This window comes from Aspergillus welwitschiae (assembly GCF_003344945.1).
Source record: "Aspergillus welwitschiae strain CBS 139.54b unplaced genomic scaffold BDQ94scaffold_33, whole genome shotgun sequence".
Lineage (NCBI taxonomy): Eukaryota > Fungi > Ascomycota > Eurotiomycetes > Eurotiales > Aspergillaceae > Aspergillus > Aspergillus welwitschiae.
The window spans coordinates 184,703-210,718 of record NW_020798727.1 but is presented as its reverse complement, the minus strand read 5'-3'; the positions used below and the strand labels follow the sequence as shown (position 1 = coordinate 210,718).

Here is a 26,016-nt window from a genome sequence, read left to right as displayed (position 1 = left end):
AATTAATTGCCAAACGCGTAGGTGATGACACATGCAGTCGCAGATTGATCGGTCGAGCCATCTCGCATAATAAGAAGAATCACGCTGTGGGATGCTTCACGGACTTAGTTGCCAGGGACTTCCGGAATTATTGCCATTAAGCTTCCCGGGCCGCGAGCAACAGACCCACTGAGTTTCGAATCCCCGGAGGTCGGAGGGCTAGATTGAGTTCATGACCGATCCTTGGGACTGTGCGTAGACCTCCTGACTGGATGACCAAATGAAGTCTGCAAATTACATTGGCAGATAATGCGGTGATTGAGCACCTGAAAAGAAATAGGATATCTTGCAATACTAGTGGGCTGGAAGGGTCCGAGGTCCACTGATAACACTAACGATATTTACGCTTATTATTATTCATAGTAACTAGCGCCGCGTAAGCTCCGGCCCTTCCATACATCTCCGTACTCTGCCCTGGCCCAAGGTCAATCTCCGTTCCTGCAGCAAATACAGGGCAGCGGGGCGGGATCGACCGTCTCATCCAAGGTTTGAATGCTCTTCTCAGCCTTAGGCACTGAAAGTCCGGCTCAAATTTATTTTCCTGGTAAATTGCACACGTCAGCATGAGCTGCCGGGTGATAGCTCCGTGAAGAAGGCTTCAACGGCTCAGAACCCAGGGCAAGCCAGCGGCAGAAAGGAGCAGTCGAAAGGACTAGCTCTGTGATCAAGGTGGACGTGGATTCATCATAACATTACTTCAAACTAGACAAAGCAACTATTAGCTTCAGCAACGAGGCTAGTGAAGGAGAACCTTCAAGGCAACCCCCTTGTCAGTCCGTCTGCACCAAGCAGCCTGATAAGACCCAGCATAACCCTCAATGCCTCCTTCCGTCGACGGCGATTGCAAAGATTGTAAAATTCCGAATGATATAAATCGAGGTTCTGGGGTGGGCGTTCGCCATGTAAGAGAGCGTCTAAGTAATCCCGATGTGGATCTGCCATAGTAAGCTGGAAATTCGTGCTATCCATAAAGATAACAAAGGCTCTACGAGACTGATTCCGTTGGTGTGCCCCCGCCTTCTGCAGCAATAACTGTGCTACTTGGTCCCTGAATTTGTAATCACCATCTTTAGCAACCTGTGAATAAGTTCAGTTTATATCGCACGCTTAGGAAGGACCGAGACAGACTGAAAACACTGCCAGCGGAGATTGTGGCATAGAAGACTCGAGCAGCCCCCCTTGACACTCGAGGCCACCCCGCATACCTGCCACTTCAAACGATATGGTTTGGATACATGAGACCTGTCTGGATTGTCTTAGTTTCACCATGTGGGGGCGAGCATAATCTGTTACTTACATAGGCTTGTCCAGATGCACGCGGCGCAAAATGATCTCAACGAAGCTCAGCACAGCTTGCCTGGACGCATCAAAGAAAACATCGGAATTGAGCATCTCGCAAAGATGTTTGAAAACTGGTAAGAAGATGTTGCGTCTGTATCGGACTCGTGCTGTGCCACGAAGATTCTTTAACTCGTTTTCTGTTGGTTCGGCGAACTCCGTGACGAGCGATTCAAATTCTGCGATGTGTGAGCAACTCCAAGACAGAGACGTGAGCGAAGCGCGTAGAGTCCAACCTTCATCTCCATCCTTAGGAATGTGATCAACTCCAATGATTTCGTCGAGACTGGCGTTAAAATGCCGTTCGATTCTCAAGGTCTCAAGATGGTTCGAGGTCCAATTATCAGGAGAGTGGAATAATAGGGGGAATGGAGGCATGTTGGAGAGCGTGCTGATAATACTAGGAAAATGATACAATTGATGCAGGGCGTGGATGATCTCCAATGTGATATTGAGCAGTTCTTTCTCGATGGGCTGTATCTGTCAGTGTCCTACTATTGGAAGGTGCAAACAGGAGAGGGCACCTTTATGTGATGCACTCCCATATTCGGGAATGAGGGTGGTGAATACTTGGTGCAGGTGCAGAACCGGCATTTGGAGTGAAGGAAGTAAGTAGATAGCGTATACAAAGTATAGTACATAACACAAGTGAATAAGCGTGTTGTGATTGAAGTTATGCCCTCAGGCAGCAATGTCGGACTCCATTTCCGGTTAGTGCTGATTCAGATCGGGATGCTGCGCATCTCGCACTTCATCGAAGCTGGACAGGACACAAATCCCCGATCACCATGAAGACGACTAGAAAGAGCACCCCAAAGACCCGCACGGGATGTACTACCTGCAAGTAAGTAGAGTAAGTAGACAGGCTTTGCATCAGGCATGTGTCTAACCCATCAGAACCCGCCGCATCAAATGCGACGAAACAAAACCGCATTGTCTGCGGTGCACGCGCTCAAATCGCACATGTGGGGGATACACATCGCTTGCATCCGCCCATGTTGTGGATAAAATTAAAGAATATAGCATCCCGTTTAAAGTTCCTGGCGGTAGATTTGATCGCCAGCTCCTCCATTTCTACTGTATCGAAGCCGCAGCGAGTCTTTCGAGCTTTTCCGACGCGGACTTCTGGAATCGACTCATCTTGCAGAGATGCCACCATCAGCCAGTGATTCGCAACGCACTTGTCACGCTCAGCGCTATTTATCGAGACTATAAGTCTAAAGAGAACTCTGGGTTGGAGTCCGACCGTACATCGCCGCAGCATCTGCAACTAATCGCCAGATCTCACAAGCAGCTAAGGATACATCTCTGTTCACCAGACGCGTCAACTGAAGTTGCTTTGATCTGCAGCATGATCTTTTACGCTTTTGAGGCTCTTCTAGGCAATGCCGTACAGGCGATCCGACATCTCGATCAGGGGCTGATCCTGCTGGAACGTTGTCAGGCTACTGCGCCCGTGCACCGCGCCACGGATGACATTTTTCCGCGTTTAACAGCCTTGTTCGCTAGCCTGGACATTCAGGCAAGCACATACACTAATAGCCGGCAGCCTATATTGTCACTTACTTCGCCATTGGAAAGGTCCGGGCTTGTCCCGGTCATCCCAGAAGGTTTCACCTCTGCAGATGCACACATGTTACTCATCAAGTTGCAGAACTGGATGTTCCACCATCTTGCCTCATCCCACCCATATAAGATTAAAGGCCTACACCTTCTACCAGCAGATATCCTTATCGAGCGACACCGGCTATATGACCAATTGACGAAATATATAGAAACTGTGAGCGCGTGTTCGACCTATAGTTCTCGCCCAAGCACGGCAAATCGTCTACTCCTTCGACTCCAAGCGCGGATCTTCCGCACTATCCTGGCCGAGGATATTCCATCTCTGCAGGATAAAGATCGTGAGCCACTTCGAGAATGCTTACAGGATATATCGGCCATTTTGGAAACTATGTCCACGTATTCCTCTTCACAAGATACTACTTCTGCGCAGAGATCATTCACATTAAGTACCCAGCTTGTCGCAGCGCTCTACTATATCTGTATGAAAAGCAATCATCCCAGCACAGTGGAGGCTGCCCTGTCATTCCTGCGACACGAGAAGCTGCCGAGCCGCGATGGGGTCTGGGACGCACGGACGGTAGAAGCTGTGGTGCATGGCATCCGACATTCCAGCAAGCTGCCTGAATGGCGAATAGGCAAAGATGAAGCTGCAAAATATCGCCTCGAGTACGCCAATGCGGATGTTGTCAACGCAGCTAGTGATGGGGGCGTGTATGAGATACGGGAAATACTGCGACGTAATGAGCAGTAGATCAGGTGTGGCGACTCCTCTAGCTTGGTGTCTAGGTCTTAATGACCCCCACGAGAGCTGTTGAACACAGGTGAGCTGGCCGCTCTTGGGTCCTCAGCTTCCGGGAGCGGTTCTAACCGGCTCGTGTCCGATAGACGACTTCCATGGCGCGATAGCGGGATGATGTCAACACATCAAGGCAATCCGGCTAATTCGCGTGCAGGGATCGGGTATTGGGTGGCCAGTCACACTTGTCGCCGTCGCGTCGCCTCACTTTTGAGTTACGCCATGGATAGATGACAGCCAGTCATGGCTGCCCTCTAAACCTAGATCGACACGGCTTTGTGGATGATGGCATGTTGTCCTCCCCGGCCTACAGTTAAAAGTGCAGTCCTCGGCATGTGCCATCCCCATCAAACGTGGGGGTGACTTTGCGGGGATCAATTGCGGGGGATGGCCGCTACCCCATGTTTTAGTGTGGATTCGTTAGTCTCGAGCTTGAAGCTTAAAAGGCATGCGGGTTGGCCGACCGGAAAGCGTGGGGGTGCCGGGTTGACGGCGGGTTATTATGTCGAAGAGCTGCCCTTGTTTCATCCTACTCCGAACACTTCTAACCAACAATCACAACATCTTCCTGACATGGAGCCTGACAAACCAGCCGCGATCCACGATGAGGGCACGGACGTGGCCAAGCCAACTACTATTGATGGTCTTCCGCATACGCCAGTCCTAGTGACAGAGGAAGATAGCAAGCGGATCGCCCGCAAAACAGATCGAACCATTCTGGTGATATTGATCTGGGTGTATTTCCTACAGATTCTCGACAAGTCAGTATTGGGCTTTGGCGCAACCTATGGCCTAGAGGAGGACACCCACCTCACCGGCAACCAATACTCCCTGATCGGTTCAATCGCCCCAATCGCACAGCTTGCATGGCAGCCCTTCTCCTCCTGGCTTATTGTGACCATCCCGCCTCGCATCCTGATGCCCACATTAGTGCTTGGATGGGGCATCGCGCAGACCTGCATGGCAGCATGCAGCAACTTCGGCGGGCTAATGGCCACCCGCTTCTTTCTGGGCCTGTTCGAAGCCGGCTGCCTACCACTCTTCAGTCTCCTTACAAGCCAGTGGTATCGTCGTGCTGAGCAACCCATCCGAGTAGCCGCCTGGTACGGCACGAACGGCGTAGCGACCATCATAGCAGCGGTGCTATCATTCGGCCTAGGACACATTAAATCCGGGGTAATGAAAGAGTGGCAAATGTGAGCCCCCATCTTACCCAACGTACAATTATCCTGCAAACTAACCTCAACAGCATCTTCCTCGTCGTCGGTCTCATCACCATCATCTCCAGCCCATTCGTCTACTGGAGGCTCGACAACGACATCCCGTCAGCACGCTTTCTCACCGAAGAAGAAAAGCTCCAAGCGATGGAACGTCTGCGAGCGAACCAAACGGGCGCTGGATCACGCGAATTCAAAATCAGCCACGTCTACGAAGCATTCCTTGAGCCCAAAACCTACCTCTGGGCCAGCATGGCCCTCCTCCTCAACATCGGCGCCTCTGTGTCAAACGTCTTCGGCCCCTTGATCCTTCAAGGCCTCGGCTACGACACATACACCACCACATTGCTGAACATGCCTTTCGGTGCCGTACAAGTCATCGTCATCCTGCTGGCCAGCTACCTGGCGCAGAAGGCCCGTCTGAAGGGCATCATCCTCGCGGCGCTAATGCTCCCCGTCGTCGCGGGTCTGGCTATCCTGTATGCTGTTCCACGGAACAGCTCCACCAACGGCGCCCTCATGGCCGGATACTATCTCATTGCCTTCTTGTTCGGCGGGAACCCGCTAATCGTCAGCTGGATTGTCGCTAACACAGCCGGCACGACGAAGAAATCAGCCAACATGTCATTATACAATGCTGCCGTGTCGGCAGGGAATATCATCGGCCCTCTTTTATTCAACGAGAAAGACGCGCCGGCATACAGACCCGGATTGCGGGCATGCGTAGGGATCTTCGTGGCGTTGATCGCAGTGTTCCTGCTACAGTGGGCGGATCTGTGGGTATTGAACAAGATGCAAGAGAAGCGGCGCGTAAGGAACGGCAAGCCCGCAAAGGTAGTGGATGTATCGATGCAGAGCGACCGGATGATGGCGATTGAGCAGACATTGGAGGCAAACGGCGAGGAAGGACATGTCGGGGCCAACGGGCTGTTGGATCTGACGGACGGGAAGAATGAGGATTTCGTTTACGTCTACTAAATTGATCTTCCATCGTGACCCTCTGAATTCAATTCTAAATTACATACATACATACATTACCATCCCATCCCATCTCATACAAGATTAATATTCTTAACATCCCCGACACTCCTTAACCCACAACCCGATCCCTTCATACTCCCCCTCCCCCGCATCGCCATCATCCCCACTAAGCCAATAAATCTTCCTTATCTGCCCCTCACTCGGCTCAACACCCCACGCCTCTTCCCCATCAAGAAGCAGATAATTGTCCTCGTCCACCCCGAACCCAGTCACACTTGCCCCGGCGGGAGCAGCGCCACCAGGCTTCGTCAGGGCAATCGGCGCTGTCTCGTCCTCCTTGACGTAGAGGTGTTGTATGGGCGTGGAGGTGTCGTATTGCTTGTGCCCGGTTATCATGGTGTTGTTGGCGCCGCCTTTCACTATCGCGGATATATCTGGTTAGTGGGGGTGGTGAGGGAAAAGGGGTTTATGGGGGAGGAACGTACGGATGAGAATAGGGTAGTGTTCGATGTCGCCGGTTCCGATGTATAAGTGTGCTATTAGAAGTGAATTAGTATTTGGTATATAGTATGATGATGAGTAATCGTAGTGGTGGGATACATACTTCCATCAGTAACGACAGTCCAGCCTCCGTCAGCGACGAGGGTATATGTAGATGGTATGGAGGCGGAGACGGTGGCGATAAGGGAGGAGAGAGCGGTGGCGAGGGAGAGGAATATCATTTTGATTGTGAATAAATTGAGAATAATGGACTATGTAGGGTAATGAGTCGAATTTTAGGTAAGTAGTAGGAATATGAATAATGAGGGGGTGGTAGGGTGAAGGATATTTATATGCAGGTGTATCTATTGTAGAGGGGAGAGGGGGGGGGAAATGGAGCTATTTTAAGATCAATTTGGGGCCCTGCCGATCAGCAGTGGCGAGTTGATTTGGATTTGGGGATGCATTGGATGCAGGATTCACTACATTCAGTCACTTGCAGTGCATTTGACTTGATCATGGTAAGGAATAGGGGTTATATGTAATTGACATTGGCTATATCCAGTTGGCGAAGAACGCATTATCTGACGGAGACAGTCGATGTATATTTCAGACTGCTTGATATACATGACCCATTATAGATAAAATCGCGGCCAGACTCAATTTTACTCTGTAGAACAATCGAGGACTCGAGACGATCCCTGGTCCGGCTGATCGGTTGGCCGGGTAGCAAAGCCAACATCTAAGCGAACTGAATCTTGCGGGGAACCGAACTTTTAGTTCCGATGCATGTTTCACCAGCCCGCAGCCAATGGCGCAAGGGTACGTCTACCAGACATAGCCTTGCTTGAATTAGAACTTGGAGCTGCATGGTGATGGAATGTGGCATTCAATGTCTGGGCTCAAAATTCAACAATCAAGTTTGGTTCTTGTCGGCTCACCGCTGTGTACATGGGTATTTCACTTTAAAGTAGATTGACCATTCATGTTGAAATAAGCCACAGCGGGTTACACTTGTGGGCTGCTCCATGCATGTTGCTTGGAAAGAAGCCTTAAGGATATGTCGAAGGACGTAGGCCTATTGTAGGCTTGCTGCTCATTTCTAGATTGTCTACAGATTGCTTCACATTGCGGTGCACTGAAGTGACATGTGAAAGAATAGATGTATTCCGCGACTCAAAGGATTCGCCTTGTCCAGAAAAGGTAATTGATAGTGAAGCTGGGGCATTATTTTATTTTGGATGCCTTGGCTCTTCACCTGCTAGCTCAATATGTGAAGTCGCAACATCTGACAGGAGCAGTGTGTCAACATAATGATTGACTCCCATCGCGCAATTTGTTGATATTATCACCAAAAGCAATCCTGACAGCCGGTGTATGCCAGATCATTTTCCGTTGAGTACAAAAACGAGTTCATTGCCTTGACGCCATGATCCACATCGAACCTGGCTGCTCCACCAAGGAGAGCAGACTCCCCTTCGAAATCGAAGAATGGGTGGAGATGGCCATTGGCATGTTTGTCATCCTGCTCCGACTCTACGCTCGAACCAGAGCAGTAGGCGTCAGAAAATGGCAAGGAGATGATTACCTCGGTATTGTGGCGCTTGTTCTCTGGGTAGTAAGTGCAATGTTCGCTGGTAATGGCAACCATGTGAAGGCTGACATGAGGGTTCTATCTAGACGGAAGTCTTCATGTTCAAGTTTGTGTGTAAGCTCATCTTCCCCGGAGAATGGACTCTGGCTGACAGGTTATAACCCTATAGTCCGCTTCGGCGCTAATGCTAGGCTCAGTGACGAGCAGAGAGCATCGATGGAGGAGTGGGAAATACGTGAGCGAGAGTTTGGAGCGAAATGCCTTCTCGTCAGCTGGGTGGTCTACGTGAACCTGATCTGGGTATTGAAGGCTTGCATGTTGTTTTTCTATAACCGTTTGACGTATGTGGCCTTATCCACCTATTAATTGATGATATCGCACTGACTCTAGGTAGAATTGGCCTTGTTCAGCAAAGGTTCGTCAAGGTCGCGGCAGGTTTGTGTTTGTGTACCTACGTTGCCGCTATCCTAACTATTTTGCTGCACTGTAACCCCGTCAGCAAAATGTGGCAGATCTACCCGAATCCAGGCAGTAAGTTGACAGAGCAGAGATGGTCCTGGGTTCGGCTAACGGGCCTTAGAGGCGTGTACGCAAGGCTCGGCGAACTACATTGCCATTCTGGTGACTAATATCTTGTGAGTCGCGATGCACGCCGCGACTCGACGGCTGCTAACGAAGGATGGTGTCGTCATCTAGGACGGACGTTGTGGTGCTCTCGATCCCTCTGCCGTTACTGATCCAAGTGCAACTCCCTTGGCGCCGGTATGTCCACATCAGACACAGTTGTGAGCGTTCAGGTCACTCAAATTCCCAAGGAAACTGGTGATCGGGCTGCTGCTTTTCGGGGGCGTATTTGTGATGGTTGCCGCAGTGTTCCGTTGCGTCCTTTCGCTATGGCACATTGAATCTGTTAATACCAGCAACCTCTGGGCAACACGCGAGACGGTACGTTCTCTCCAAGCCTCTCATATGACTGTTCTGACCACACGATAGGTCATTGCCATCATCACTGTCAATATTCCGTGTATCTGGCCACTACTTCGGAGGTCATCCTCGTCGCGAGAAGCATCGACTGGGGCCAGTGGAACCGGCCGGTACAAATTGGGACCGTTAGCGGGGACGGGAACAGCGAACCGGAGACCAGCCGGGCCCGAGTCTATCTTGGAAGACAGCCAATCTCAGTTCGTCAGTGATGTTCGGGGAGGGACAGACCGAGTGGGAGAGGAGACCGGGCGAGGCATCGATGGCATTCAAGTGACGACTGTTTATGAGGTGAAACATGACCCGTATGGAGTCAAGGATCGAGGATGAAGGGAGAAATGCAGACTCGAGTCAGTTATCTCAACACGTGATGTGGCACGCGCAAATGCAATTTCGTCCCAGACGGGAAGGCGGTTGCCCTGCCTGAAACAGTCTAGTGCCGGAGCTGATTTTTCTCTTCTCTTCAGTTTTCTCCGCCTTCGTATTTCCGTCCGCATTTTGCCCCTCATTTTCTGTCCTTCTTTTGATTTTCCAATTGCAACTGTCTGGATATATTCTCCAGGAAGTGAACGTGTTTATTGTAATATGTGGTATGTCTAATGTCTAATGTCAATGAAGTACTAGATACTTTGTATATCTTCCTGTCCGTCGCTAACCGGGCTGAGTCCACTCAAGGTGTAACCCCGCCGGCTAGAAGGCCACTAGAATCCACTTACTGGCCGCTTGCAACCCGTGATCACCCCGTGATTGGCCCGTGATTAGGTAACGCCATGGCAAAGCAGTGGAGAATTTTCGCCAGCGGCAACTGACGTTATGGAACGAACTGCCCCGATCTGGGAAAAATTCGGTCCAGACAACCAGACGAGAAAATCTTGCCGTTCCCCCCAAGATGGCCACATGGAAAAGGTTTGTCATGTCTGTCTCTGTTTCTGTTTTTTCTCTTCCCCAGAACTCAATCCCTCAATCCGGTCATCATTGACGTTGACTGACACATCGACTCCTTCCCAGCTGTCGTGCGCCGAGGCTGTCTTCTCCGCTGCCTCACGCTCTCGTCTTCTCGCCTTCCTGATCTCCTCTCCCACCTTTCCCCACCTCAGCTGAACACCTGTCGGTTATGGAGGACAACAAGGTCGCTTCCCAAGGGAAGCTGCCAATTGACAGTGCCGTCACCGAGGAGAATGGCTCCCAATCCCCCTCCGATCGCTCCCTCACTCCCTCCGGCCTGCGCGAGCGCCGGCGCAATGGCCTCACCAAGGATGTCGAAAGCGACAATGAGGAGGAAGAAACTAAGCTGAAGCGCAACCTGAAGAACCGTCACCTGCAGATGATCGCCATCGGTGAGTGAAAGACGCTTCAATCGGACATTTGATACTGCTATGAACTCGTCACTAACCCCCCCCGAAGGTGGCACCATTGGTACAGGTCTCTTCATCAGCAGCGGAACGGCCCTTGCGGAAGCTGGCCCGGCGGGTTCCCTCATCGCATACGCCTTCGTTGGTTCTATCGTCTACTCGGTCATGTGTTCGTTGGGTGAGATGGCCACCTACATCCCCATCCCCGGTGCCTTCACCTCCTACGCCGCGCGTCTCGTCGACCCGAGCTTGGGTTTCGCCATGGGCTGGATCTACTGGTTCAACTGGGCCTCCACCTACGCCGTCGAATTGACCGCGTCCGGTATGATCATCCAGTACTGGAACGATCAGCTGTCCATTGCTATCTTCATCGGTGTCTTCTGGGTCGTCATCTCTGCCGTCAACTTCCTCCCCGTCGGCTTCTACGGCGAGCTGGAGTTCTGGTTCTCTATCACGAAGGTCTTGACCGTTCTGGGCTTCATGATCTTCGCCATCTGCATTGATGCTGGTGTAGGCAAGCAGGGCTACATTGGCTTCAAGTACTGGCATGACCCGGGTGCTTTTGCTCCCTACCTGATCACCTCCAATGAATCCGTTGGCAAGTTCGTCGGCTTCTGGGCTGTGCTCATCCAAGCTGGTTTCTCCTACCAGGGTACCGAGCTGGTCGGTGTCGCCGCTGGTGAGACTGAGAACCCCCAGAAGACTGTCCCCTCGGCTATTCGCAAGACTTTCATCCGTATCCTGGTCTTCTTTGTCCTGACTATCTTCTTCATCGGCTTGTTGGTTCCCTACACCAACCCCGACCTGGCCAGCGGAGCTGAGAACGCCTCCGCCTCCCCCATGGTCATTGCGGCCAACTTGGCCGGTGTCAAGGTTCTTCCTAGCTTGATCAACGCTGTTCTTCTCACTGTCGTCTTGTCCGCCGCCAACTCCAATGTCTACAGTGGCAGTCGTGTCCTGCTTGGCCTGGCCCAGGAAGGTTTCGCGCCCTCAGTCTTCGGATGGGTCACTCGCCGTGGTGTCCCCTACGTCAGTGTGGCTTTCACCGCTCTCTTCGGACTGCTGGGATTCATGAACGTCTCGGAATCGGGTACCACCGTCTTCAACTGGCTGGTCAACATCTCCAGTGTGGCTGGATTCATTTGCTGGACTTCCATCAACGCCAGTCATATTGCCTTCATGAAGGCAATGAAAGCGCGCGGTCTCTCTCGTGACACTCTCCCCTACAAGGCCATCTGGCAGCCCTGGTTGGCCTGGTACGGTCTGTTCTTCAACATCCTGATCATCTTCACTCAGGGTTTCACCGCTTGGATCCCCACTTTCAACGTGTCGGACTTTTGGGTAGCCTACATCTGCCCCGTTTTGTTTGTGATTCTGTACGTCGGCCACAAGGCCTGGTACCGCACGCGCTTTGTGCGCCCCATCGAGGCGGATCTGGACACCGGACGTCCGCCGTACACTACCTGGGAATCGAGCAATCCCAAGGACGGATGGGTGCGCAGGATCTGGGATAGCATCATGGGATAGATGTGGATAGAAGAGATGATGAATTTATAGTAGACGAATTGGAGAGTTGGTTTTGTCGCATAGAGCGGAGTTTGGCGTGCATTTTTGTAATATAGTTACTTATATAGTTATGTGGTGGCTGATAACAGCTACCAAGCCATGTTTAGATGCAATCTACGTTTAGTGTAATTAGAAATTATACAATCTATATTAACATGGAAATATTCCCTTCCAGTAATTTCGTCGGTAACAGAAGGATCTTAGCTCCGGTTACCACATGGAGCCATAACTAACACGAAGGTCGCTACTTATATACTATAATCTATGCACACTCAATACCATTACTAAACTAGTCAAGAGCAAATCTTACCCCACCTCCCTAATTGAAGATGACATCACCTAGTATATACTAATTAAAGACTTGCCAATTAGTCTCAGCTAGTTGTAAGTAGTATTGACCCGCAAAAACAAAGAGAAAGAAAAAGAAAAAGACAAACGAAAAACATCCTACTATATATATCCCTCCTCATACTAGTGAATCCGACAGACCGCCCCAACGATTACTCTCTTGTTTAATCCTATGATAGTTCCTGCATAGTAGTAGTAGTTCCCACAATCACATTCTATAGGAGCACTCATAGCCAATCAATTCCCCCATTCACAGAAGTCCCAGAGGAGTCAGTCATTCAGTAGTAGTAATTCTTACAAAGTCGTACTGCTAGTGAGGACTGTATTGGAAGGTGGTAGTAGGAGCTAAGCATGATCATAATTAACAAGTTATTTCATTGAAAGCAGCTTCATGATACAAATATACTCTTAACTGTGCGTGTCCCTGCCTCCCAAAGCATAGTATTCCCATAAGTGGTCGTAATCATGAGTCTTTCCGTGTCAATTAATAGTAGAATGATATATATTCCCGCCTCTTGCCAATACTTCTGTCACCATCAGCAGTGAATTGCATGCGGACACTCACATAAAGTGCCATGCATCTGCAGACAATTACTGAAAGTCCTGATCTACCCCGTTTTCCGCATACACTTGCAGACTATACTTAGCAAACGCACTCCTCATTCGCATCTGCTCTCCATAACGACTGAGGAGTGGCGGCACGATACAGAATATCGTTGCTAGCACGGCCAGAATAGAAACAGCCACGTTGGCACCCAGTGCGTCGAACATCTTACTCCCGAACAGTGGAAATGCAGCCGACAGCAGGGATCGGATGATGGAGAGGGCAGCAAATCCGCTCGCAGCGTAGCTTAGATAGCTGTCTGCCATATATGCCGTCACCACAATCTCCAATTCGTTCAATGCATATCCGATGAAGAAAAGCGCCACCACGGAAACAAACCAGTTGACGTTGGTCACCTGGGGAGGAATTGTCCAGGCGAACCACCACAGCGCGATCGCAAGTACAGGTGCTCCGATGTAGATCCCCGTCAGCTTGTGTTCTGGCTTGAGGACACCACATTTCTTCTGGCGTCGTCGGATTATGCGGTAGTCCACGATGCGAGTCAAAGCGTTAGGGATGACCCCGAGACCGAGGGCGAGGAACGGCAGGGAGGCTTCTACGGTGCTGAAGCCAAATTGCTCGTAAACCGGAGGAAGGGCTTCCGTGAAGAGGTAGACTAAGGCTACGCATACTCCGAAGATCATTGTCACAATGAAGACGATAGGCTCGGTTAGGAAGAGACGGAGAGGCCGCAAGAGGCCGAGGTGGAGGAAGGTGCGCAGGTCCGGCATGTAATCCGGGTTTTGCGCCTTGAATGTATCGTTCCCGGTCAGCTTACGCAGAGTTTGAACTTCCCGCATAAGGATGAGGGATGGTCGAGATTCTTTGATGCATAGAAGCAGCGCTGCGAGAAAGGCGGAGACAATAGCGCCGACATAAAACACCCATCTCCTATACAGTTATTAGCAATCGCAGGGCAAGAGGCTTAGAAGTCCCACCATCCAAAGCGAACAGAAATATACGAGCTTATAATGGGTCCGGCGCTAACACCCATACAAGCCATGGACACGTAGACTAACATGACGAAGATCCTATCATGCGTGTTGAACATGTCTTCGATACTCCCAGTGATCACAACGGTAGGGATGGCGGACAGGAAGCCGGTAATGAAACGGCCGACGACCAGGGAGGGAATTGATGGGACCGCCGCGATGATGAGGCAGAACACGCTGTATAAGGATGCGCTAAAAATATAGAGCTTCTTTCGACCGAAGGATTCCGAGTAAGGGGGAAACACAATCCCTCCGAGACCTTGTCCTAAGAGATAACTATACAAATTAGTGTCTATTTCTCCGCGATAGAAAGGTGTTGGCAGCGCACGTTGAGACATATAGAAACAATGTCAATGTCTTGGACGTCCCGAACTCAACCTGTGCGGCCGTAGCCGTCGTGGCCTGTCAAATGTGAGACACTGCGCATGTTGTGCGGAAAGCACTACTCACTCCTGAGGTACTGAGACATGTCCTGGACAGTTGATGTCAGCAAAATATCGGAGAAGTCCCAAGACAACCTCACGTGAAGAATTCCAAAAGCGAGATCACAACGATATCGTAGGACTTGCGCACTGGGTGCCAGTTCCGCGGATGTTTGGGATTTGTTCGAGCCCAGCGCAAGTGACACCCGTCTGGGGTCAATTCCAGCCCATGCTCGGCAGCAAGGACGCTAAGATCAGAAAGCTCTTCAATGCCGAATTCACCCATTGTGAGAATATCAACCGTTCACGATGGATGTCTCAGTCCATCGGTTGGTTTTAAAGACCAGGTGGTTGTGGATCAATCAAGGGATGCATACCTCATGTTGTGGTTGTGGAGATGATCAGTAGAACACGCGGATCACCTCCCCACTCGTTTGCCCCTTATTTGGACTAAAGAAGCTGTGTGTGGGCCAGTGCGATGGATGGGAAATAAGACTCAAAGACGACCAAGCAACGGAGCGTGCCTGCTAATGCGCCTAGCCGTTGTTAAGAGCCAGGAAATGACCCGAGCATGTAGTACACACTGGGGTTGTATGCTGCGGAAGCATCTTTGCGTTACGTGTCACGCATCATCTTCATCACAAAATGGACACGGATCGTCCAGAGGCTTATCGTCTACTGGCTGTGTCAAGAAGCTCGGGGGCGTTGGAAGATCTTCTTCATATGGGCATGTTGACGGGTAGTCGGCATACAGACTTCGTGAAAGGGGCCTCTGGACTTGTTTCTGCTCATAAGGCTAGCGACTCTTGGTCCAGGGTGGCATGATATCACTTCCCACATTCTGGAATGTAGCACCGTAACGAGCACGCAATTGGCTATAGGATAACGAGCCCACAAAATACGCGCAACAGGCAGCGTCAGGCTCGTGAGGGGGTTGTATGTTCCACGCAACAGCTGTCGATCCGCGCATATCTGAAGATTTCTTGATATTCGTTCTCCGCAGCTCTCATCATGGTAGAGGAACCCATGATGACGGCATTGGGCTGGTGGCCATTGTGTCTCCATCATTATCACTGACCGATAAGCACGGGCCCTCTATTCTGGACCCTTTGTCGTAAGCAGAACATGCTGTTTGACTGCTTAGTATATCCTTAAACGGACTGGTTCCTATTTGTTGCAAGTTTCAGGACGCTCCACAACCATTAGCGCCCTAACGTTGTTAGTGTTGACGATCAGGCCCGGGGAATTTGGCTGTACCGTTCTCCGGGCGGACTTACATATGGATGCAATGAGAACAAACAATGGGTCTGAGAAAGCCAGAGCGAACACGCTGCAGTGACGAGCAAGGACCGTGCCTCACGTGGACGGCAGGTCCTGAGGCCACGAGCACCTGGTCTGCTGCTATTCGGATGTGCATTTCCACCAGACGCGAGCAAATTGGAGGCCAAAAAAGAGGTCATGTTGGTCCGGAGGCGCATACCTGTGGCTGGACCAAGCTATTATTAGCTGCTCGAGTTTTACTGGTTGGCGCTATCGTTCAGCGCCAAATCGTTGGCGTGGAATGAATGCCTGGTAGAGAATAGTGCGGCGCCTAGCGACATCGGCGATACCAGGGCGGCCAACCAACCTCGAAGACAGATGTTGTATGCATGGGAAACTGAAAGCTGAGCTGCAAGGCTGTGGGCAACAATGGTATCATTGGACGCGCTCAATGTTGTCTGTTCCATGGGCGTCCACGGAGTGTGCCTTGTCTGCGCCAAGTGCTCGCTGCCCATAATATAAAGCAGTGAATGGACATCATCATTTCATCATCGTTCCGAACTTCTGGCTTTCCCCCAAGCCAATTCATCCACCTCTACAGGTCGCACATCCACCATTACTTCCATATTATTCATAATCCACCAACAGTGACCAATAGCTCCTCACCATCATTTACTTCTGCACGGACAATGTCCATCATCAAGTCGATCCTGGAATGCCTCTGGGGACCATCACCCGACGTCTACCAGACCGATGCGCGCACTTCCGCTGTTGCGTCAGACATTGTCAATATCCTCCTGACCGGTGAAACCCCCGAGGCCATTCGGAAAGGAGTGAAAGAACAAGTCGATGCCAACGGGTGGAGCGATTCCATCGCCCAAGCTATCCTCCATGGCCTCAACGACGCTATCAAAGCCGGAGCGGAAATGGCCGGCCCTGCTGCCGATGCTCTGAACAAAGCCAATGCAGCTGCAGTGGATTTTGCCAAAGAGCACCCGGTTTTTACGACCCTGCTTGCTTTAGGGGTGCTGGCGGCATTAGCACCGTGGGTGCTCGAAGTCTTGGGATTCGGGGAGTTGGGACCAATTGCTGGGTCTTTCGCAGCGAGATGGCAAGCAGCATATGCTGGCTATGTGCCTCGAGGTGCACTATTTACGTACTTCCAACGGTTGGGGATGAAGTGGCATTGGGTGGGTTAAGGGTCTATTCGCTAAGCGTCGTCGTGCTGATCAAGGACTGTCAGGTGGCACAAATGATAAGTATGATGGCATTATGGGGTTTGGGGACAGGAAGAGTCAAGTCCAAACTGTAGCTAGTGTCAATGGAGGCGAAGTGTATTGCAAATCATGAGGCATTTCAGATGTCGCGCCACGTATCAGAGTTGCTCTGATTATCGCAGCAGACCGCTAGATGGGAACCAAGGCATCTGCCGATGCTTTGATACAGACTCCACCAGCGGGCGGAATTATCTTCCAGACAAGCCAGCATGAAGAGGGGATAGTGTTCACAGAGGATTTATGCTGTAGATGAATAACATAAAAGATGTCGAGGATTCCGACCGAGCCGAATGCCCAACCAGATGGCGCTGTCAGACGTCAAAGGGCGCGGCGATGACCACAAAGCTTATCTCAGACCACCAATGGTTCACCAGGTACACCCGGCCCCATTTTGTGCTTGTGCTCGTGATGGTGCTGTATCGTCTTTCGGGGTTTGCTTAGTGCAGATGTTATGCAGACAAGCGGGAGCACAACTCAAACTGGCATAGGGATCTGCAAGCGAGGGTGGGAATGCCTAGCGTGGGCTCGGTTACCAGGCTTCATCTTCAGCTGGGGATCAAACTCCTCTCAATTAGCCTGCAAAACGACCGAGAATCTCGAGAAGATCCAGAAGTAAACTGAAACTATACTATGACCGATACACACCAACTGACAATACAAGAGCCGCACGCAGCCTCGGTCCGGCCAGTGATCGGGTTGCCGAACTCACAGCCGAAGCCTCCACCGAGTGGAGCCATGCCGTATCAGTGGATCCTAGACAAGCATTGGGATTTGCCCATGAGCTCAGGTCGAATCATTCTTCACCCGGCCTGTCCCTTGGATGCCTGCAGTAGATGAATCAGGGTAGCCCTGCATAGTGTGATCGTGTCATAGCGCCGTCGGGTACCAGGCCCTAAGAAAATTCCTCAAAACACGCCATTACAGCCCCCAGCAAGCCAATCACTCTTATAACCACGCCACTCCACCTGCCGTGATTTGTCTCACTTCATTATGCTTCAACCTCCACTCAGATCTTTCACGAGGATCTCATCCACACCATGGCTAAGATCCCTCACTGGCGTCTGATTGTCGACCAGAGTGTCGTCACTCAGGAGATCATCGACTATCCCTATGCCGGCTCAGGGACCGAATCCGATCCATTCATCGTAGAATGGATTCCCAATGACCCGCGTAATCCCATGCATTTTAACAAGAACATGAAATGGGTCTACACCATCATTGCCGCGTTCGCGACCTTTGGTGTTTCCATGGCCTCGTCGGCCTATGCAGGCAGTATCGACCAAGTGATTGAGCACTTTAACATCGGCACGGAGGTAGCCACCCTGGGTGTTTCACTGTTCGTGCTTGGATTTGCTATTGGACCCCTCGTCTGGGCACCGCTGAGTGAACTCATTGGACGCCAACTCGTTTTCTTCGTCTCCTACATGGGCCTGGCTGTATTCAGTGCTGGTGCAACAGGCTCGAAAAACCCATGGACAATCATCATTCTACGGTTCTTTGCTGGCTCATTCGGATCCAGTCCTTTAACCAACGCCGGTGGGCTAATTGCTGACGTCTTCCCCGCTGAACAGCGAGGATTGGCCATGAGTGTCTTCGCGGGTAGTCCCTTCCTCGGACCGACCCTTGGCCCCGTCATCGGCGGTTTCCTGGGCCAAAGCGCAGGTTGGCAATGGGTGGAAGGCTTCTTAGCAGCCTTTACTGGCTTTATCTGGATCGTTCAGTTTCTCCTTGTTCCCGAAACATACGCCCCAGTCCTCCTCCGCAAGCGCGCCGACCGTCTCAGCAAGCTCACCGGCAAGACATATATCAGCAAACTCGACGTGGAGCGTGGCCGTGTCTCCGTGACCAGCGCCTTCGGAGCGGCACTCCTGCGCCCATGGATCCTCCTTTTCGCCGAGCCCATCGTCTTCCTTCTCTCGCTATACATGGCCATCGTCTACGGCACGCTGTACATGCTCTTCGACGCCTTCCCGATCGTTTACCAACAACTGCGCGGCTGGAACGAAGGAGTAGGCAGTCTGCCCTTCTTGGGAGTCATGGTTGGAATGATGTCAGCTGTGGGATACAATATGTGGGACAACAAGCGGTATAAGAGGGTGCACGAGAAACACCGTGGGTTCGCACCGCCTGAGGCCCGCCTCCCTCCCTCTATGATTGGGAGTATCACTATTCCGATTGGTCTGTTCTGGTTCGCCTGGACGAACGGTCTCAACGTCCACTGGATCGTCAGTATCATTGCGTCTGCTCCGTTCGGATTCGGTATGGTCCTTGTTTTCTTGAACATCATGTCATACCTGATTGATGCGTACACGATCTATGCTGCCTCGGTTTTGGCCGCCAATTCCATCATTCGAAGCTGCTTCGGTGCAGGCTTCCCTCTCTTCACAACATACATGTACCAGAATCTAGGTATTCATTGGGCATCTTCCATCCCGGCTTTCTTATCGGTCGCCTGCTTGCCTTTCCCGTTCATCTTCTATAAGTATGGTGCCGCTATTCGACGCAAGTGCAAGTATGCTGGGGAAGCGGACGCATTCATGAAGAAACTCGCTGAGAAGTCTTTGAACCCGGAGAAGAGCCAGGAGGTTGTGGAGGAAGAGGCTGAAGCCGTTGCCGATGGCGTGGATGAGACCCGAGTCGATCGAGAGTTGGACCTTGAGCGCGCCGAGTCGGTGGCTACGGCATCGGTGTCCAGTGATGACCGTGAAGGTCGGAAGTATGAGGCGAACCCGTACGATATCGATCGGGTCAACACGAGAAACTCGGCGATCACGCAGAGATCGAGGTCGCGGTCGGTCAAGTCGAAGCGGAAGAAGTTCCTCGGTTTCTAAAGGGGTCAGGTGATTGCTGCAGTGCGGGTGAAGAGTGTTGAGTCTATCTTAATTGAGTGGAGAAGGGAATATTTACTTTAGAGATACCAATTTGTTTATTTAATTGTGATAGTTTGCCATTCTTTATAACTATGAATGATGATAAGATAACTAATCGAGTATTTCATACTGACCCTGAGCCAAATCCAGTCCTCAGCCAATATCATATTCAAAAGCCCATGCAAAATATAGTCCATTCTAGTCATTACATTCATACTAACTCATCCCTCGTATGCCGTCTAAAAGTCAGCAGGCTCAGGAAGTTTATCGGGGGTATCATCCCGATAGGTAGTGGTGATCAAGCCCCCGAAACTTGGCGACCAGGCGACTCTCGGCGTTAACACGGGCAAGTCCCACAGTTCTGAAAGATACTTCAAGATCGAAGTATGGGTGAAATCGTTTGGCTGATTTGTGGGACGGTTTTGTACGACACCCTTGCCAACCCAGGGAGACATCAGCAGCGTAGGGACGCGGATTCCCAGCCGGTCGAACTTGAACTCAATCTTGCTTCCGTCCAGAGCCCACTCTTTATGAGTGCGATGGTCACCTGGGGGCACGTTCTCGGGAGGGGAAACGTGGTCTGCAAAACCGCCGTGCTCATCAAAGGTCAAGATGAAGAGGGTCTCGTTCCACTGCGGCGAGGACCGAAGCGCCTCGTAAATACTCTTGATGAACCCTTCACCCATGTTGATGGGTGACGGAGGATGGAATGACATGTACTTGCAGCATTCGGGGTTGATCCAGGTGAATTGGGGAAGGGTGCCTGCCTTGGCGTCGCGGTAGAACTCGTCGATGGGCTTTATATGTGTCTCAGACTTGCCGGTCCTGAGAGTCCACTTGTAGAAGAGGGCATCCGGAAGGAATCCAGTGGTATTAGAGTAATTGATCCAGCTGATGTTAGCGTTCGACAGCTGCTCAAAAATAGACACCTGAGGCAGAGCCGAGGTCAAGAAGCCGATGTCGTTCATTCCATGGCCATAGCTAGTTCCAGACGTTAAGTAGGCGCGGTTGGGGTTGGTCGGACCTGGAACTGCAGCAAACCAGGCATCAAAGAGCACGAAGTTCTCAGCCATAGCATTGAGGACAGGGACATGGTCCGGGGTGTAGTAGTTGATGACTTCGGCAGCGCGGGAGAGATCGCGGTCGATGCCGTACGAGCGGACCTGTTCGGTCACAAATCCTTGCATAGAAGCAGCACTCATATTATCGGGATGGTAGGTGCTATAGACCTGCATGGAACCCCCCGCGATGGAATGGTCGGGATCATCGGGGGCAACATTCTTGGCGGTGGGTTTGGCACAGACTTGGTGCGATTTATGGTCTTCTATGTCAGAAGGGTTGCAATATTTTCTGTTCACGAGGCCGTCAATTGTAGAGTTGTAGGTCAGGCCTCCCGCGTAGGTGTCAAACGAGAGATTCTCTTGGACCAGAACGACCACGTTTTTGATAGGAGCGTGTGGAGCCGACGGCTTCCCGGAGGAGCCATGAGGGAGGCCAGAGATTCCTATGCCCAGAAAGAGAAGGGCCAGGACCAGCAGGACACTCATAATCAGGAGAATGGCGGTGATGAAGATTGACTTGGCCCAGGTTGACACCCATCGTGATGCTGCCTGTCGGGACCTACCCTTTATGTCATCGTCCACTTCATACTGTACGACCTCACCATCGGGACCCAGAAGGGGACGACGCTCCTCGGGAGGCGGCGTCCCACATGCGTGTTGGAACGATTTGACATCCATGGTGACGGTACAGGGGACGAAGTTGCACGATCGTACCACTGTGGCGGAGGGATGGAGGGACAACCTCGAGGCTTGCAGATGAAGAAGGGGAACCTTGAAAAGGTCGGGGGATATCCAGGCGGGGCCCAGCAGGGCCGATTGGCGGCCACCAATCTCTCGATCTCATGCCGGCAGCAACGCGAGCCATTGGTTGTTGCGGAGCGTAACACGGTCCAGTCCCGCAACACTAGCCATTCTAGGAGGACCCGCGCGCTTCTCGGCAAGCCGGAGAGCATGTGCGGGGTTGGACTTGTGACCATAGCTGAATAGTCTCGAGTGAGATCACACCCTCCATTCTTCAGGCTGATGGTATTGACTCCCCATATTCTCGTGGGATCACGCGATACGACAGAGACATCCTCGAAGTACCACTGAAACTTCCGCTCTTCCGGAGAGTCCTGCATCTCATAGTCAGGCACATCCAGCCACACCGCCTGGATGTGCCCCAGCTACGGACCACCTTCCCATTGATACAGCTGGCATCGTAGGATTCACGCTCTGGAGTATATACTGCCAGCTACCCTTCAGGTTACATCAGGTATATCCCGGTCCCAGACGGTTGGTCTAATCACGGCTGCTGATCCATTGTCCGACCGAGCAGTATTCGAACAACAACGTCGTCCGGATGACGCCGACAGAAACGGGCCCCCTCACGACTATATGCTGACAACTTGCAACATTGAATGGAACATCATTCCCCAAACCGTCGTCCGAATAGTGCCCTCTGTGGTACTAGGAATGCATCCAGTATGGTGTTGCTGGCATGCATCCATATTGGGGTGAGTCTTGGGTTCAGGCTGTGGGAACAGTTTTTCCAAGAGAAATCACATGCGTCCATCATGAGACACAACTGTCTGAAGGAATGCAATTCTCGTGTCACACTTCCTTCTGCTTGAAGGCCTATCGTGCTTGAGTGGATAAGCCTGGCTGCTGCGGTAGCATGGTCTCAGTTCAACAGAGTTCATGAACTAAAGCAGGTACCTAACCTGGTGGGTAGCGATATGCTGATTTCCCAGACACCAGCGCACTTGCTGGCCATATTATTCCGTGCGGACAATGAACATCTCAGTTCCCAAGTCGGAGACATTGTTTGCCTGGTCTTAGGATGAAGTTCTTGCTCTGTTGCTATAGGAGCGAAGGGATCGTACAAGACCGTACAGGCTGCATCTGGAGGAAGCCCGGAGAGCTATTTCCTCCTGCCCCGACAAGTACGTGATATATTGGAAGAGATCTGAAAAGACAGACTCGTAGAAAAATATTTCTGGTCGAGGCACACCGCACGTGACTGATGTATGTCATTGGATGGCCTCATTTCCGTTTCCGGCGAATTCAGGCCACTCGCGCATTCGGCCCTTCCAAGATGTAGATTATTTGACAGGGTCACAATATTCTAACGACTATGCTTGTAATTCTGTGGTTAGAGAAGCTCTTTGCCAGTCAATGTTAGGGTAGTCTGTATATATTGAAACGACGCTGATGTTGGACTGCAAGGGAGCCCCAGAGTTTGTTGCACCCTCGGGGTAGCGATTGGCCAACGTCGTAGAAGGTGAAGAGGCTACAACTTAGCGCTGAGTTGGACCTACACCCCATGATCGCTGCCTCCCGGTAACTGATACGAATTATCGAACAGATCTTTTAAATCAATGCCAAGCAACTGCAAGTCCCCGAAATAGTAAGTCGGATCGTCGATATAAGGTAGAAAAAGCGTTTCACTCCGATCAAGAGAAGCCGGGCTCCAAGGTTGCATGACCCCCGGAGCATTCGTGGCGACAGGTTCCGGCTCCTGCGGGAGCACCGCTGGCACAGCCAGCTCGGTCTGGTCCGCAGTCAGGGTACTGGTCCTGGGTTCTGGCGCGGACGGAGAGGGTTCTGCGCGGTCCTGAGACACAAATGGAATGCTATTCTCATTGTTGTCTCTGGATATGGACTTGGGTTTGCGGGTCTCCGAAACGTATTGACGAGCAAGATGGGCAAACTCGGCAATGAGAGAACCCGGAAGGGCACCGTTGCTGGCATATTCCAACCTACTAAAGTGTCCACCGGCGATGTCAAGGAGAGCGAGGCTGAGGCCAGTTTCTGGGTGGTTGGCGTTGTGGACCACCAGGTCGAATAAGATCATCAGAGACGATAGTGGCAGGACCGCGAGTATCCTAATGCACAGCAAGACCGCGTAGGTCGTTACTTAGTTGTTGTTATCAAGGCCGGGAATATAGTATAGAGGCTTACCAGACTGGTGTGGAAGGCGCTACCTCGATGTGCACGGTGAGTTCGAGGACACTTCGAGCAGTCCGCATCAGGTCTCGCTTCATAATCTCTTGCTGTGAAGACCCCAAACGGACGGCTCCGTAATGCAGAACAGTCCACGACAGTGTAAGAAGAGCGTTGAGGTAGAGGAAGTGGGTAATCAAAGCGACTTGGACTGCCAGGGGCTCTTGCAAAGAACGAGTTTTGAATTTTTCGCCTGGCCGGAACCGCGGCGGAATGTTCGCGCGCCAGGCTTCCAATTCTATACGTAGGCTCTCAACTACAGAATTGTAGGTAGATAACGGTTGACTAACAGAGCTGATTGTGAAAAGAGATTGGTGGATCTTGGAGACCAGACGAGCATATTTGACGAAGTTGAAGAACCAGTCATAGTCATGAAAAGTGGACTCTGTCATATCCGGGATAGCACAGCTTATGTTGGCGTCGTCCACTACCTAAACCATTGAACCCTGATTTAGAAGAAGACGTTGGTGAGTATGGTCATACACAACTCACCGAAGTTTTACCAGTCGCAAAGCAGGACGTCTTCTCCATGTAATAGAGCACCCAGAACGTGCGACGGCATGGTCCTTCCTGTGCACTATTCGAACGATGATATCCCAAACCTTGTGCCATAACGGCGGCCTCAGTCAGCATTAAGGGTTCGAAATTGAACGCGGAGACTGTCGATGAGAATACAGCCTGAATGATGTCAGTTTTGAATGAGTGTGTTCGATGACAGGCTAGATACCATGGCGAGAAGTGCCTAGCGTAATGAAACAGCGTTAGTTATATATTGTGAGGGGAATGGGTGAAACACACTTGAACTGCAGTCAATGAGCCTCTACCAAAGAGGAGATCCTGGAAACAGGACAACGACCGTTCGAAATATGACCACGCTTCCCCTACACCAGTATCATAGCTTCCTCCCTCGTTGTTTTGGCACCCGATCGCCAATATTGCATAGAATAGTGCTGCCCAAACTTTATCTGTACCTAGTGATTGGACCAGTTCCTGCGACGTTGCTCGCGCACGGAAAGTATTTGGACAAAGAAATGGATAGATCGGATGTACCGTGTCAAAGTACGCTGCAAGAGGGTTATACTTGTCAGCAAGAGAATAGGGGCGGGCAGTCAAGGCGCAGGTACCAGAAATATGTCCATAAATAATGTCACGACTGGGGACTTCTTCAATCTTTCCCGTGCCCAGATGTCGTTGTATATATGACTGAGGGATTGCACAGGTATTCTTGACCTTTGTTGCAACCACTGCGCGTATTTCATCTAGTAACTGATCGAGCCGATTGTGACCCAACCGCTGACTGATGGCGCGAACCCGTCGCTCAGGGAAGAAGGAGATGTTGGGATTCGGGCCAAAGATAGTGGTCAGCTGCGTGGTCATCGTAAGTTACGAGCACGCTTAGCATCCAAGGAGAGCCAAACGATACCTGATCTGGATGACTGGCACCCCCATGTATGCGTGAGGCTTGGCGATTTGCAAGTAAAGAGTCGATATACAGTCCCGGCTGCTGATAGCCCACATTTTCGGAGCCTAGCTGTGGGCCAGGAAAGTCACGAACGGACTGTTGGTATGTCGGGGACAGTGGTATGAATACTGGCGTGGTAGATCAGCTTCCGTCTCAGTCCGAAGTTAGAGTTCTGTTAGTACCTGATGTGTCATACTTGCGCTTCCTTGGTCGCTTGACTGGAGTAAAGGAGCAGGGACGGTGCTGGGACTATAACAATTAGCATTCCGAAAGACGAGACATGAAGGCCTGATATACCAGGCAGAAGTCGCAGGCATCCGTGCTGCCCGAGATTTCTGGCGTGAAAACGAGATTAGTCAGACGCGGAGACTGGCTTCTCTTCCGACCGACTGGAATCTTGACTCACTACATCGCGTTTTCCTGGCTCTGCACGTATCGCATGCCTTATGCAGGGGCTCGGAGCCTTGTGTGACTGCCGACATGATCTCTTTACTTGGTGGTTGCGGATGTTCCGTGAAGAAAAGAGCTGGGAAGGGGATGAAATTGGAGCTTGAGGAAAAGCCCAGGAGTCATTCGCCGCCGAGAGCTCCGATTTGAATGCTGGATGGACGCCGATGCCCTCCGATTCCCCACTAATTTCGGCGCCGAACTAACAATAGCTGTCATGTCGCTTCTTCAGCGCCCACGAAGCATCGCAAATACAGGATCTAAAAGGGAATGTCTCTCATATTACATCATGGCGAGCGAAAATGTCTTTGAAAAGGGGCTTGCTCGCTCTCGAGCTATCTGTTCTACGCCGACATGCAAAACATATATAACGAAAGA

The 26,016-nt window shown here is 51.3% G+C and overlaps 12 protein-coding genes across 12 annotated transcripts; 7 read left to right on the top strand and 5 right to left on the bottom strand.

Moving 5' to 3' along the window:
• Nucleotides 1-1,146: 1,146 nt before the first annotated feature.
• On the bottom strand, nt 1,147-1,755 carry BDQ94DRAFT_173421 (uncharacterized protein; the record flags this gene model as incomplete). The annotated part of the gene is made up of 3 exons (XM_026772150.1): nt 1,147-1,285; nt 1,337-1,556; nt 1,614-1,755. The coding sequence occupies 3 exons, from the start codon at nt 1,753-1,755 to the stop codon at nt 1,147-1,149; spliced, it is 501 nt and encodes a 166-aa protein (XP_026622953.1).
• Nucleotides 1,756-2,165: 410 nt separating this feature from the next.
• BDQ94DRAFT_181939 (Zn(II)2Cys6 transcription factor) lies at nt 2,166-3,910 on the top strand (the record flags this gene model as incomplete). The annotated part of the gene is made up of 2 exons (XM_026774018.1): nt 2,166-2,221; nt 2,275-3,910. 2 exons carry the CDS (start codon nt 2,166-2,168, stop codon nt 3,692-3,694), a joined length of 1,476 nt encoding a protein of 491 aa, XP_026622952.1. The 3' UTR covers nt 3,695-3,910.
• Nucleotides 3,911-6,058, top strand: BDQ94DRAFT_79875 (putative MFS transporter). Its single transcript, XM_026776579.1, has 2 exons — nt 3,911-4,935; nt 4,989-6,058. The coding sequence occupies exons 1-2, from the start codon at nt 4,127-4,129 to the stop codon at nt 5,932-5,934; spliced, it is 1,755 nt and encodes a 584-aa protein (XP_026622951.1). The 5' UTR covers nt 3,911-4,126; the 3' UTR covers nt 5,935-6,058.
• Nucleotides 6,028-6,659, bottom strand: BDQ94DRAFT_173418 (uncharacterized protein; the record flags this gene model as incomplete). Its single annotated transcript, XM_026772149.1, has 3 exons — nt 6,028-6,356; nt 6,423-6,473; nt 6,542-6,659. The coding sequence occupies 3 exons, from the start codon at nt 6,657-6,659 to the stop codon at nt 6,028-6,030; spliced, it is 498 nt and encodes a 165-aa protein (XP_026622950.1).
• Nucleotides 6,660-7,846: 1,187 nt separating this feature from the next.
• Nucleotides 7,847-9,322, top strand: BDQ94DRAFT_173417 (uncharacterized protein; the record flags this gene model as incomplete). Its single annotated transcript, XM_026772148.1, has 8 exons — nt 7,847-8,035; nt 8,098-8,125; nt 8,181-8,352; nt 8,406-8,542; nt 8,592-8,646; nt 8,708-8,773; nt 8,827-8,956; nt 9,005-9,322. 8 exons carry the CDS (start codon nt 7,847-7,849, stop codon nt 9,320-9,322), a joined length of 1,095 nt encoding a protein of 364 aa, XP_026622949.1.
• A 784-nt stretch (nt 9,323-10,106) lies between these two features.
• On the top strand, nt 10,107-11,871 carry BDQ94DRAFT_173416 (amino acid permease; the record flags this gene model as incomplete). The annotated part of the gene is made up of 2 exons (XM_026772147.1): nt 10,107-10,329; nt 10,397-11,871. 2 exons carry the CDS (start codon nt 10,107-10,109, stop codon nt 11,869-11,871), a joined length of 1,698 nt encoding a protein of 565 aa, XP_026622948.1.
• Nucleotides 11,872-12,641: 770 nt separating this feature from the next.
• BDQ94DRAFT_181935 (major facilitator superfamily domain-containing protein) lies at nt 12,642-14,596 on the bottom strand. Its single transcript, XM_026774017.1, has 5 exons — nt 14,378-14,596; nt 14,305-14,326; nt 14,183-14,256; nt 13,801-14,130; nt 12,642-13,753 (listed from the first exon to the last, which is right to left on the bottom strand). Exons 1-5 carry the CDS (start codon nt 14,560-14,562, stop codon nt 12,850-12,852), a joined length of 1,515 nt encoding a protein of 504 aa, XP_026622947.1. The 5' UTR covers nt 14,563-14,596; the 3' UTR covers nt 12,642-12,849.
• A 1,629-nt stretch (nt 14,597-16,225) lies between these two features.
• BDQ94DRAFT_173414 (uncharacterized protein) lies at nt 16,226-16,735 on the top strand (the record flags this gene model as incomplete). The annotated part of the gene is made up of 1 exon (XM_026772146.1): nt 16,226-16,735. One exon carries the CDS (start codon nt 16,226-16,228, stop codon nt 16,733-16,735), a length of 510 nt encoding a protein of 169 aa, XP_026622946.1.
• A 1,085-nt stretch (nt 16,736-17,820) lies between these two features.
• On the top strand, nt 17,821-19,728 carry BDQ94DRAFT_149685 (MFS transporter). Its single transcript, XM_026767436.1, has one exon. It carries the CDS (start codon nt 17,851-17,853, stop codon nt 19,642-19,644), a length of 1,794 nt encoding a protein of 597 aa, XP_026622945.1. The 5' UTR covers nt 17,821-17,850; the 3' UTR covers nt 19,645-19,728.
• Nucleotides 19,729-19,730: 2 nt separating this feature from the next.
• Nucleotides 19,731-21,493, bottom strand: BDQ94DRAFT_149684 (putative phosphatidylglycerol specific phospholipase). The gene has a single exon (XM_026767435.1). The coding sequence runs from the start codon at nt 21,420-21,422 to the stop codon at nt 19,923-19,925; it is 1,500 nt and encodes a 499-aa protein (XP_026622944.1). The 5' UTR covers nt 21,423-21,493; the 3' UTR covers nt 19,731-19,922.
• A 238-nt stretch (nt 21,494-21,731) lies between these two features.
• On the top strand, nt 21,732-22,925 carry BDQ94DRAFT_149682 (uncharacterized protein). The gene is made up of 2 exons (XM_026767434.1): nt 21,732-21,999; nt 22,063-22,925. Exon 2 carries the CDS (start codon nt 22,145-22,147, stop codon nt 22,355-22,357), a length of 213 nt encoding a protein of 70 aa, XP_026622943.1. The 5' UTR covers nt 21,732-21,999; nt 22,063-22,144; the 3' UTR covers nt 22,358-22,925.
• Nucleotides 22,926-23,016: 91 nt separating this feature from the next.
• On the bottom strand, nt 23,017-25,673 carry BDQ94DRAFT_181929 (transcription factor domain-containing protein; the record flags this gene model as incomplete). The annotated part of the gene is made up of 8 exons (XM_026774016.1): nt 23,017-23,611; nt 23,688-24,160; nt 24,222-24,407; nt 24,528-25,094; nt 25,153-25,319; nt 25,374-25,440; nt 25,489-25,526; nt 25,598-25,673. The coding sequence occupies 8 exons, from the start codon at nt 25,671-25,673 to the stop codon at nt 23,041-23,043; spliced, it is 2,145 nt and encodes a 714-aa protein (XP_026622942.1). The 3' UTR covers nt 23,017-23,040.
• Between the last annotated feature and the right edge of the window lie 343 nt (nt 25,674-26,016).

Coding starts and splice junctions, on each gene's coding strand:
- BDQ94DRAFT_79875 (XM_026776579.1), top strand. CDS start 4,127: ATGGCCGCTACCCCATGTTTTAGTGTGGATTCGTTAGTCTCGAGCTTG. Junction 4,936..4,988: donor GTAATGAAAGAGTGGCAAAT/GTGAGCCCCCAT, acceptor TAACCTCAACAG/CATCTTCCTCGTCGTCGGTC.
- BDQ94DRAFT_181935 (XM_026774017.1), bottom strand. CDS start 14,562: ATGGGTGAATTCGGCATTGAAGAGCTTTCTGATCTTAGCGTCCTTGCT. Junction 14,257..14,304: donor CATGTCTCAGTACCTCAGGA/GTGAGTAGTGCT, acceptor CACATTTGACAG/GCCACGACGGCTACGGCCGC. Junction 13,754..13,800: donor ATTTCTGTTCGCTTTGGATG/GTGGGACTTCTA, acceptor ATAACTGTATAG/GAGATGGGTGTTTTATGTCG.
- BDQ94DRAFT_149685 (XM_026767436.1), top strand. CDS start 17,851: ATGGCTAAGATCCCTCACTGGCGTCTGATTGTCGACCAGAGTGTCGTC.
- BDQ94DRAFT_149684 (XM_026767435.1), bottom strand. CDS start 21,422: ATGGATGTCAAATCGTTCCAACACGCATGTGGGACGCCGCCTCCCGAG.
- BDQ94DRAFT_149682 (XM_026767434.1), top strand. CDS start 22,145: ATGGAACATCATTCCCCAAACCGTCGTCCGAATAGTGCCCTCTGTGGT.